This window comes from Nannospalax galili, unplaced genomic scaffold (assembly GCF_000622305.1).
Source record: "Nannospalax galili isolate Female #2095 unplaced genomic scaffold, S.galili_v1.0 scaffold761, whole genome shotgun sequence".
Classification (NCBI taxonomy): domain Eukaryota; kingdom Metazoa; phylum Chordata; class Mammalia; order Rodentia; family Spalacidae; genus Nannospalax; species Nannospalax galili.
In genome coordinates, this window is record NW_008346389.1 from 1,310,275 (window position 1) to 1,323,042 (window position 12,768).

Consider the following 12,768-nt stretch of genomic DNA (forward strand, 5'->3'; position numbering starts at 1 on the left):
AAGGAAAACACCATACAGATGTTTGCCCTTAATCTTGAATTCTAATGATGAAATTGAGAATTGTTTATTTGTTGAAGTCAGACTTAAGGAATTTATTTCCTAAAGGCTAGGGAGACGAGGGGTAGGGTAAGAGTGGGTAGTTTTGGCATAATATATTCCCAGTAATGAAATAACAAAAACATGGCCTTAAGAGTTTTGAGTCACACATAAAATCGTATCTTTTTAAATTGTTCATTTTTATGTCAAATTTAGTATACTAGATGTCAATTTGTGTCATAAAAGGACATACCTAAAGATACATCTGAGGGCTACTTTGCTAAAATCCTATATTCACCTTTGCTAATTGGTTATTTCCACCAAGATAGCAAACTAGGAATCGGTCCTCTATCTTGAGCCATTTATTGAGAACAAACAAATGAACTTGGAAAAGACGTGATCCAATTGAAGTTAAATACCTGACTTTGGTGTATGAGAATCATAAACTTGCTTACGGTCTATCTGGTCTGCAAACACTTCCCCATAAATCATCCAATAGGGCATGTAGAAGATGTTCTTGGCCAGTTTCCAAGATGGCTCCTCATTGGGAAAGAGGATGGCTTGCCTGGCGACCCCAAAGCTCATCAGCACCACCAGCATAATGATGACAAAGTACATCATGTCTATCATCTGGAAGGGTGGAGAAGGAACAAAAGCCGATCCACATGTTAGCATGTCTGTGAATACTTACATTGATGGAATCCTCTGAGTTTTATATATATATATATATATATATATATATTTTTTTTTTTTTTTTTTTTTGAGAATTTCTTTTTCTTTTTCTTTTTCTTTTCTTTTTTGTCTTTTTGAGAAGGCTCTCCCTGCAGCTCCAGCTGGCCTGGAACCCACAGAGATCTGCCTCTGTTTCCTGAGTGCTGGGTCTAAAGGCATGTGCCACCACGTTCGGCAGAGAATTTTCATACACTGTATTTTTATCACGTTCATCCTCATCCCCTCCCATTAACTCTTCTCAGATCCACTGACCTCCCTACCTCTGAGGGAGTTTAATAGACGCCCCCATAGGGAGTTGTGGCCAGCTAAGAGGACAGTTGGTCTACCGAGGCTGCTGCCTGTGTACTGAATACTGATGTCAGTAGCTCAAAAAAAAGGGCACATGCAATGGAGCTCCTTCAATTTTCATGAATGTGTATGGGACATAATTCAAATTTGGGTACTGGAATGCTATTATACAGAACCTGGGGACTCCACATGTATCCAGCATAAACATTATTTTCTGCTCATGGAGAAGACAAGCATCCTGTTTTGGTTTCTTTCGTCTTAGAAAATTTGGAATTGGGATAGTTGACTATTTTATGAACTAGTGCAATGCAGTGAATTCCTGTTCTCAGTTCTGGAAGGCTAACAAAGCACTGGAAAGCTCAAGAAAATAATTTCTTATAAATCAACCTAGGACAGAGCAAATATCCACCATGTCTGATTCTTGGGAGCCCATTACATCGCTTCTCTGTCAGTCTCTCAGAACCCTACCCAGTCTCTCCTTCTCCTGTAGGGTATCCTATTATGGAGGGTATTTTCTCAGGTCTTAGAAGCATGAGGCTTCAAGAGCCATACCTGTGCCTGCTGTTGAAATGATGGATTTTCTTCTTGACCTGTTTATAACAGCCTCCCGATTGAATCCCAACACAACGTTACCCTTCCCATTCCTTTTTCTTCTCCCTCTTCCTTGTTTGTTTCAATGATATGTTATCAGGGATCTCTTTTCCACCTGCTGAACTGCTTTCCTTTCATTACTTAAAATTGATGAGGATGCAATAACTGTTGATTTTGCCTGGCCCACAATGCGTGGCTTCCTTCTTTAAGAAACAGTTCCCATTCATCTGCCTACTCAGGTAGGTGTGTTTCCAAGCTAGGTTAATTGTGGGACCTTATTCATTAGCACCTATGATGAGGAGGCATGTGACACAGAGAGGGCAACAAGAATCTTCTGTTTATGTATTTTTGAGACATGTTCTCTGTATGTAGCCAGGGTGTCTTTCCACTTACTAAGGAGCTGAGGCTGGCCTGAAATTTGTGATCCTCCTGCCTCAGCTTCTTGAATACTATGATTACAGCCAGATCTACCATTTCTTTAAATCTGAACAGGAGAGTAGTTCCATTTCCTTCTCTGAAATGTTCATCTTTATAATAATTTAGTGTGTGGGAGGATGAGTCTCCCATCAGTAAATGAGGCAGATGTACCAGAAAAAGAGAGCAAGTCCTGACAGTGACTGAGCCCCTGCTCTCAGTAGACGTAATGGTTAGTTCCACTTTGCCCTTTTATAAGTCAGTATATCTGGTGCAGGATTATGTTGCTTGGAAGTTGGTTGCCACTTCTTGCATCAAACCGTCTGATACAAAAGACTGCCTTCTTTTGGCTATTATAATATAAGGGGTACCCATCCACAGAAAAGATGGATTCTAATTATCAGTGATAATGAAAGCTCCAAAATACTTTATTATTATTATTATTATTATTATTATTATTATTATTATTGTTGTGCTGGAAATTAAGCACACACTCTACCTTAAAGCCCCCCAACCCCCATCCCATCCCTCTAAATTAATTTAAAATTTTTATTATTTATTGTTCTGCTTTGTTTATTGAAATAGGGTCTTACTGTTACCCCCGGTTAGTCTGGAACTTGCTATATAGACCAGGGTGGGCTTGAACTCCTTGAGATTTGCCTACCTCTGCCACCCAAGTACTGGGATTAAAGGTATGCTTCATGATATGTGTTCTAGGAACTGAAACATTACTGTCGTCCTGGGTGGCTTAGGACACAGGGGTCTCAATATATTTTAGATCAATTAATCAACTTTCAAGGCAACTTCAAAAGTTATGTGCCAAGTGAGATACACTGTGAAGTGAAACAGGCCTTTGTACAGGTTTCCTGCTTTACAGTCCTCACAGGTATGGTCAGGTAGTCGTTCTTTTCTCCAGTTACTGTCTCGGAACCCTATGTAGGTGACCCAGGGTTTCAGGGGAAGCAGCAGCATCTTCTCTCTTCTTTGCACTTTGTAAAATTCTTCCATCATTTATTTACAAAAAGTTCTATCAATGAAAGAGGAGGACACATGGGGCTTCATGTCATGTTTATTTGTGCTGATTAAAAGGTGGGTTGGAGAGAAGGTGTGTACTCATGAGACTTAGGAACAATTCTGACCCAAGAAAACAGCCAGTAAATACAGAAGCTGTACTGAGTTCCCTTCTTTAGGTTTTTTTTTTTTTTTTTTAGATTGATATTGAGATCTATCCACAAGGTCAAAACATTGAAAGAAAAAAATAATTCTCCCACTAGCTTAGCATCTACTTAGAAGTCTTCACTTTCATAAAAATACCAAGATCTGAGCACTGCTAATGAGAACAGGAGCAGGCTTCCTTTGCTTTCAAAGTTAACTTATCCAGTTGGTTTGATGCTAAGACTCCGTCCTAGTCTTATAAATATCTTTCAGTCTGTTCAGCAGAGAAGAGCAGCCACAGTGGTGATGAAGCCCGTGTTCTCAGGTGCCAGACAACCTGAATTTTGATCTTCACTGCTAGTAAAAATAGCTACATGAAAAAAAAATCCACCCCGTAATTTTTTTTTTCCTGACCATTAATAAAGAAAACGAAAGTCAACTAAGTGGCCCAGGGTGAGTTGCTTAATCTTGTTTTCAATTTTTTAAAATGGGATAACAACAATCATGCGTATTACCTTTGACTAAACGTGATGGTATGTGAACATGTGGTAAGTTCTCATAAATGCTAACGTGTTGTTATTAGGGTTGAAAGGAGGTCAGACTGTAGAGACAGAATCCTACTCCTGTCTCCTGCTGAGTCTGTTTATTTAACAGACTCCCTGGGGTGCAACAATGAGGACTGAAGATATGTCCTACACGGTACCCAGCACACAGTAAACCATGACTCCTACTGTGGTTTCTATTCTGTTACATAAGTGAGTTTAGTGCGAGGTTTACAGAATTCCCTTGAGAAACGGTCTATGAAGCAATGGAGTCAGGATTTCAACTGATCCTGGACTTGCAGATCTGGAAGCATCCTGGAGTCATAGGTTTTGTGTGCTGCCATGCATTTGGTGTGCTGGTTTCTTCCAGAGCAAACACACAGCACCATTTCAGAATGGGCACCTGGGTGTCTTGTATCTGGGAATCTCATCAGCTGTCTCCAGACCTCAGGGCACATTGGGCTACCTGGGTTCAGAGCACTAAACAGGGATCCTCTGAAGTTGAGGGTTTTCTATATGACACATCTGGGAACCCTTTAAAGCTTCTAGGCTGCAGCCCACCTGACTCACTGATAAATTCTACAAGCATATTTTATCTATCTTCTGGATCGATGACTCAATTACTGAGCCAATTATCTTAAAAGCATCCTGTAAGAGAAGCAAAGTCCTCAAATATCCTCATTTTCTACTTAAATGAAGTCATTCATAAGTTAAAAGTAGAGAAAATGCAGTACACCCCTCTTGCTCACACCTTAGTAAGGTTTCATCCTAGTCAAAACGGGAAATTATGCCATTATTAAAATGATAGACATGGAGTTTAAAATAATCTCACTGTATTAATGTAGCTTTAGATATTTCAAGCATTTAAATGCTACCCAGACTAAAAATTAATTGACTTGGATTTGGGTCTTTGCAGACTTTGTTAAAATAAAGTAACAATTAGAAAACAGCCAATAAGGTTACTTAATCCTTGATGCAGTGGTTCTCACAGAGGGCAAGTTTGTGCTTCAGGTGACTTTTGACAATGTTTGGAGACATTTTTGTTGTCCCAATTCTGGGGGTGGGGGTCAGGGGGATGGACAGTGGTACATGCTTGGCATTTTTATATATTAGTTGAGAGGGGAGGTCCACAGATCCCTTTTCTTAAGTCCTAATCCACAAACAGGATTTTCTAGCAAAATCTTAAATTCATTGTCAAAGGAATGCATCAAAGCAGAATGAAAGAGTAATACATTTTTTATTTCTCCTCAAAAAATACCATGTTGATTTAGGACAATTTAGGTAACTCAAGTTGTGAATCGAAGCTTTTGCTCTCCAGAATAGGTTTGGTGGTATTTTCCCTAAACAATGTTTGTATGATAATACCAAGCTTGTGTCTAAAAGGGTTAGTTATATAGAAGAACTATGCTTACCATCTTCTTTTTTCATCGTCCTTTAAAACACAATATAGGGACTAGAGAGATGGCTCAGCAGTTAAGAGCACTGGCTGCTCTTACAGAGGACCCAGGTTCAATTCCCAGCACCCACATGATGGCTAACAACCATCGTTAACTTTAGTACCAGGAGATCCAACACCTTCTTCTGACCTCTGCTGGCATTGCACGACATGGGTGCACCTACCTACATGCAGGCAATACACTTATACACACAAAATAAAAATAATAAAATATTAAAAAACACAATATAAACATAACAGATATAATTTATCAACCACACTATAAGCCAAACTCTGTTTAGCATGTGTTATTTCTAGTTGTCACAACTCTTCAAAATACATATTTTTCATTACTACTTCAGAAGGGAGGGAACTGAATCTCAATGAGAATAGGTAAATTCATTTTGAATTTAAATTCCTCCTTTCTTTGCATGGGGAATCACTATGGAGACCAGGCTGGGCTTGAACTCAGAGATCCACCTGCCTCTGCCTCCAAAGTGCTAGGATTAAAGGCATCTGCCACCATGGCCGGCTCATGGTGTTTTCTAATTTTTAAATTTATTTTATTTTTGAATAGGCAGAGTTTTGGTTACTTAAGATGCATTTCAGTAAAGTTTATACACAGATGTTTTATAAATACCGAGTTAGCAATGATGTCTACAGTAAAACTTGAATGACAAGAAACAAGGACATCTATTGACCAGGTTGAATTTTAACAGCTCAAACACTGGGAGTAGATATTATTACTGAAGAGAATTTTTATGAGCAGGTGTTTGCATAGGTAGGGTGGATATGCTTAGCTTTCCACATGTCAGGGATGTCTTTAGAGACATGGGGAATTGATTTTAAAAAGAGCCCAGTTTCTGGGCCTCGGGCTCTGGTTGTTCCTCTAGTCAGTCTCGGGAGGGAAGTCACAAACTCATGCCTCCCATTCACTGAGGCTGGCTATGAGAGGTCAATCTGTATGGAAGAAGTCTGAAGGCTGGAGTATAATCAAGAAATTTGGAAAGTCCTGGGCCATTTGTGTGGAACCATGTTAGTTGCCACTTAATATTCTTTTGTTAAAAAATTCGAGGCATAGGTTCTATGACAAAACACCTACTATTCAAATTCAACCTACTTCAAAGTCATTTCAAAGATTCATCTTTTACAAAGCTTCAAAATCTTTTAGATTTTGCGTGGAGACTCATTCCTCCTCCGAGCCCAACCCTAATGAAATCTTTGCCTAAACCTCGTCCTGACCTGTGACTCTTTTGTACTCCACAGATATCGCTATGACAGTGATCTCATCCTGCATGCAAAGAAAGTACTCTTTCTTCCCCTCTGTCTCAATACCATGAAACAGCGTAGTTGTTCAATTCTTACTGCAGTGCCTGGCACAAAGTTGGTGATCTTGGCCTATGCTTGAATTCCCTACTTTTTGTACATCAATGTAGTCAAAAACTCTCAAAAGGAATTTAAAAACGAAAACATCCATGGGACTGTGGACCTCAATGGCAGATCCAAATGAATTACATCCCTCTTCCTATAGCATCACTCTGCCTCTGGGAATGTGTAACATGGAGTTGGACGACCTTGCTTACCATTTTTCCAATCATCATTACATACGGGCCCAGGTACTTGTTCACGCCGAAGATGTCTAGTAAACGTATGTACCAATAAATGATGTTCACACAATAGATGACCCTCCCATCACTCCTGAAGGGCTGGTCCTGAAGACGAAGGATCATTCCCACGGAGAACAGAAGGATGGCGATGAGGTCAGTGACATTCCAGTACTCCTGCAGCCACACTTTCACTTTCTGGAGCAGCTTGCCAGGTTCCGACATGAGGATCTGCAAGGCAGGAGAGTGGTTAGGTCTGGTTTCTGACCAGTTGGAAATTGCTTCGTTTGTTGTCAGCTGACATAAGAAGCTGGCTTTGTCTCCCTGTGTCTAGCTGAATACCTGTGTGCTATGGATGCACAATTAAGTTAAGCTTAGGTGATCCAGTTATGCAGATCTAAGCAAAAGTTGGATCCTTTGGAGTGTCTGACAATTCTGAGAAACACATTGGGGTTTTTCTATGGCGTTATATGTTCCCAACACACAGCAGATCCCCCAAATCTTCATTGCAGTAAACAGCTCTTCAGAATGGAGTGACCTTAGGACACTCCCACAGGAGAATGCCTCCATTCTTCTCTTGCACCAGCAACTCCTGTCATCTATAGGTACAACCCCATCAACCACTTCTCACCATCTCCTTGACTGCTGCTGAATTCCTGTTAGAACTGGCACATGAGTGCAGCTGTCTTCTAACTGGCCTCACTGCAGTCACCAGACCACCATCTATTTTCTGAGCAGCATCTAACATGCCCTTTAAAGACCTAAACCATAATCTGAGTGGTGATTGCACAGTTGTATATGTAAGCAAAAAACTCATTAAGTTGTACTCCAAGGGGTTCTTCATTTTGTTACAGGTAAGTTATAGCTCAAAAAATTTTATTTTATTATTAATTTTTAAAGAGACTAGCAACACACAAATTCTGTGATAACTTCACGCTTAATGTTTCCGATGGCTTCCTTTAAAGTCCTTACCCCGGCCTACTCATCCCCCACCATATTCTGCCTCATTCTCTACTTGTAGCCACACTGGCTTGCTTTGACACAAAATAATCTATCCTATGCCCAGGATAGGCAAAACTCTGGGCATGGGCATGGGAGAGGAGGGCCAGGGAGGATGAGCCAGACCTTAGAGCTTTTCTGATCGTTTTCTCACAATTTATTCACACACACACACACACACACACACACACACACAGAGAGAGAGAGAGAGAGAGAGAGAGAGAGAGAGAGAGACAGAGACAGAGAGACAGAGAGACAGAGAGAGAGAGACAGAGAGAGAGAGCGAGACAGAGACAGAGACAGACATAGCAGCCCTCAGCACTGGCCTTAGCATCCTGGACCCAGCAGAGCATCATGGGGGAGTGGAAAGAGCCTCAGATGGCCCAACACGTTTCAGACCTAGCCATCTTTCCTAGTTGTGGCATACCAAACAATCTTATTCTTGGTTCCCAGACCCATAAGGAGGGGATGGATGTCATCATAGCTATCGTTGACCTCATAGACTTGTGGGAGAACTCGGGTGAGATAACGTCTACTTAGGCCCGGTGTAAACAGTACCCGTGCTATTAAGGGATTACCACGGCTGGCTCTGGTGATTACATGCAGAAGTATGTGGAGAAAGAATGGGAGGCAGCGCCTGAAACCACAGCCTTCCCTGCGTATGCTCGGAAGGCACGGAAGCATGCGGACTTTCCCGTGCTTCCAGGATCTTGCGTCTGAGTTCCCGAGGGCCCGCGTGTCAACTGCAAGGAGGCAGGAAGGCTGGCGCCCTGTAGTCCTCACCCACTCCACAGCTGAGCATCTCAAGTTCACACGGGGTGAGAGGCGACCTTACCAGGCCGCAGAGAGAAAGGTCAGACACAAAGATGGCCACAGCCTCTCTGCCCACCTCTTCCACAGAGGCTCACTCTTCACTGACCCTGGCCTGACCCAGCCCCGGAAGCCCCGCCCTGCCTGCTATGACATGCCGCTTCAGGAGAAATGGATAGCCAGGCCTGGAGGTGGCTGGCGCTCTGCCCGCTTGGCATCCTCTCCAGAACAGTCCGCGGAGTACAGGCTGCTCCCTGTCTTCTTTCAGCCCAGTCCCTGGACAGCCTCCAGTCTCCAGTCTTTCTCCCTCCTCTGCTTATCATGGGGAAGGCTGGGCGTTGAGTCAGAGCCAGCTGGCACCCACGGCGGCAGGGCCCTTGCGGGAGCAGGCTCAATTCTGAGAGCTACAGAGTCCCAGGCAAATTTATTACTGTTTTTCAGTTTACAAATGGGGAAGCCACAGCACAGCGCACGAAGCGGAAGGCCCCATGAATGGGAGGCTGCAGTGGAGACAAGGGCTAGCACAACACAGGCATCCATTGCTTGTCAATCATTTAATCCAGTCCCTTATCAGATGGGACTAGAATACCACTCCTAAACGCTCAGGATGGGGAAATGCTAATTAGAATTCAGACAGTTCCCAAACGGTCTAACAGCTCAAGAGAAGGACTCTGAATACAGTCTTTAAAAAAAAAAAAATCTTCATACAATCAAATGTAATAGACACTGCATCTTTTGTGGAGAACATTCCAGAGATGAAATTCAAGACAGCGAAGACCTTTGAATCTGTCTGGATGATGGAGAAGGGTTTGTGGGTTGTAGCAATCTTATTTGTTCTGTGGTGCCCACCCACTATAATATAGCAGCCATGATTGTTCTGGAACTCCCTGACATGCAGCAGACCTTACAGGATCCTTTTCTACTGAGAAGGCCCCGCCCACTCACTGCAGTTTCAGGGAACATGCAGAGGAGTCGCATCACCTTGCCACCTGCTTCCGGGCTTGTTTTCTCTGGTGCAGAGCACTGAGCAAAGTTGTAGCGCCCTCTTGTGGACAGCTTCTTGACCAGATTCATTTTAGAAGCGCTTGGAATCTAAAGGGTTCCTGGGCTTAGCATTTTCTTTTTATTACTTCATTTTTTAGAGCAGTTTTAAGTTCACAACAAAGTTGAGAGGAAGGTGCAGACATTTCCCTTAGTACCCCTGTCCCTACACAGATTCAGTCTTCTCCATTTTCAACAACCTCTATTATTATTATTATTGTTATTATTATTATTATTTGCAAATAGTGAACTGACATTGGCGCCTCATCACCCAGCGTCTTACCGTTAGGGCTCACTGTTGTTGATGGAGTACGTTCCATGGGTTTGGACAAATGCAGGATGACATAATTCCACCATTAGGTATTGCACAGACAATTTTATGCTCTCAGAAGCCCCTGGGCTTCATCTATTCACCCTTCCAATGTCTGGTCCCTGGAAACTACTGATTTTTTAAAACATTCCAGAATATCATATAGTTAGACTCATACAGATTGTATTCTCTTCAGACTTCTTTTTTATTCTTGGTAATACACATCTACCCCCCCCCATTGCTTTCCTTTAGCTTCACAGCACATTTCTTTTTAGCACTGAATTATATATATTCCACTGTCTGAGAAGTTAGGCTTGATTTCAAATAAGTCATATAGGATGGCATTTCAGTCCCTCCTTTTAGGTTCTGTGGATGAAGAAGTAAAAGGGAGACTGCCACATCCTCAACCTGAACAATCAGAACTGTTTTCCATCCACCATGCTGATGCCTAGGGGTGGAAGACCGGCTGGCAGCTAGCATGTGTATGAGAAATGTTGAGAAGAAACCAACTGGAGAATAAACTAAATAAAGGACTACAAGCTGAGCCCCCCTCCCCAGCTGCTGAAATGCATTTGAAGAAATGAGATTGAATTGGTGACTGTGTCCACAGAGACCCAGAGAGCAAGGGGTTGAAATGGAAGCTAAAAATAGCAAAACTTAAAAAGGCATGCTCCTAGGGATGAGACAAGAGAGGTGTAAATGATGCGAAGACAACTTGAAGACGTCTTGGGGCAAAAGGCCTGTGAGCAGAAAATAGGCTTAATGGCCCTGAAAAGCCTCTGGGTTTGGCAAAGAGGAAATCAGTAACCCTCAGCAGCATCAGAGAAAACAGTTTTGGGCTGAATTTGGATCCCAAGCTTCCCTTTCAACCCTCCATCCACAAAACATAATGAACCACCATGTTCCTGCCATGTTTACTTTTATGAAGTAGTTACCTCTCTCATCTTTTCTATCCCCAGGGTGAAAATGTAGGAAATGACGATCCACTCCTGGGTGGAAGGCCAGCGCTCCATCTTCACCAACACGATGTAGTTGAAGAGCATCAGGTATCCGATATACGCCAGCTGTAAGGAAATAAAATACAGTGCTCTGGCTGTGGGGGTCCTGGAGTGCTGACCTCGAACAGGGCCACTGGAGGGCAGCACAGAGCAAGGTCAGCAAGCAGGACAGGGAGCTTGTGACAGCATCAACTGGAAAACTTTATCAAAGCATTTTATTTGTTTGTTTGTTTGTTTATTTATTTATTTATTATTATTTATTTTGTGTGCATGTGCCTGTGCATTTGTATAGAGGTCCAAAGATGATGCACAGAAGTTGGTTCCCTCCTTCTTCCGTGTGGGTTCTAGGGATAGAACTCAGGTTATTGAGCTCGGTGGCAAGTGTCTTTAAGAAGTTTTTCAAAGGCTGTAGTAGTTGAAATGATTGAACATGCAATCTTTGTTTCGACCTTTATATGTGACCAGTGTGTTGCTTGTACCTATGTGTCACCATACATGATTTTGTCTGGTAGTCACCCATTTTTTGTGTCTTCCAGATTAGAAAAGAACCTGGCCTGTCAGGGCTGCCCTTGCTTAGCACAGTCTTGACTTTCTTTTTTTAAAAAAAACTATTTTTTTGATTTTTAATGTGAGTGTGCCTGCATGTGTGTAAGGGTACCAATGTTGTGCAATGCCTATGGAGGTCAGAAGAAGGCATCAGATCCCTTGGAACTGGAGTTTCAGAGGGTGAATAGCCACCACATGGGTGCTGGGAATCGAATCCAGGTCCTCTGCAAGAGCAGTCAGTGCTCTTTACCACTGAGCCATCTCTCCAGTACCTAAAGTCTTGGCTTTTTTTTTCTTTCTCTCTTTCTTTCTTTCTCTCTCTCTCTCTTTCTTTCTTTCTTTCTTTCTTTCTTTCTTTCTTTCTCTCTTCTCCTCCCTCCCTCCCTCCCTCCCTTCCTTTCAGTCTTTTTGAGACAGGGTCTCCTTGTAGCTTCAGCTGGCCTGGAACTCACCATATAGACAAGGCTGGTCTTGAACTCACAGTGATCTGCCTGCCTCTGCCTCCTGAGTGTTGGGATTAAAGGTGTGCTCGTCCATGCCTGGCTCAGTCTTGGCTTTCTATACCAGAGTGACAGTAGATTTTTGCTTGATGGATGCCAGGCAGAGTAGTGTCCATAAGAAGCACAGGGAGACACTGTAAGTTGGCCAAATCCTTGTGGAAATAGCTGAAACTTAACCTCAAATCCCCACTTCTGTTCTCTAAGTTAATTATGTCTTCTTGGTTTCTTTGACCTAAAGTGCTGGCTTGTAGGGAGGGACTCACCTGTTTTTCACTGTACTGCCTTCCTGCCTACCCTAGTTGAAATATTTGATTTGGTTTCTGCTTCTTTGAAACAAAACAAGAAAAGACAAGGCAGTTTACAGGAAGGCCTGGCATGTGTGGCCTGATGTACATGAGCATGGGAATAAATCCTCTTGAGGTGCCAGCACCTAGTCCTGATATGACTGACTTGAAGTGCTGGGTATGGGGAATACTCCCCAGGGCTCAGGCTTTCAGGATGTTACTGAAAGGTTCCCCAGTGTCAGTGTGGGAAGAAAATTCACCTCCAGGGAGATGGCAGATGAGCTAAACCCTCTTCAGGCAATGCATCAAGTTTGAGCAAGGCTCTGACTGGCCTCAGGATGTGAGCATGAACTCAAAGTGAGCTTATTCAAATCTGCATTCTTTGGGGTGATGTGGCAAAAAATAGGACACCATGTAGGCAAGAGGATTGAGGATCTGAGGGTGCTGGAGACCCTGGGTGACTTTGGGGTTGTAAAGGCAACT

General features: G+C 42.7%; 1 protein-coding gene across 19 annotated transcripts in view; it reads right to left on the reverse strand.

The window, feature by feature from the left end:
• Trpm3 (transient receptor potential cation channel subfamily M member 3) overlaps positions 1–12,768 on the reverse strand; it is a 559,244-nt gene that overhangs the window by 54,613 nt on the left and 491,863 nt on the right. For 11 of the 19 annotated variants that reach the window (XM_008842767.1, XM_008842777.2, XM_008842766.1 and 8 more), the window contains 3 exons: positions 10,893–11,021; positions 6,777–7,028; positions 492–666 (listed from right to left, as the gene is read on the reverse strand). In XM_008842767.1, the coding sequence (XP_008840989.1) occupies positions 492–666; positions 6,777–7,028; positions 10,893–11,021 (556 nt within the window). Of the gene's footprint in view, positions 1–455; positions 667–6,776; positions 7,029–10,892; positions 11,022–12,768 lie in introns of all 19 variants that reach the window. The other 8 variants (XM_008842764.1, XM_008842761.2, XM_008842756.2 and 5 more) reach the window with 1 other exon arrangement.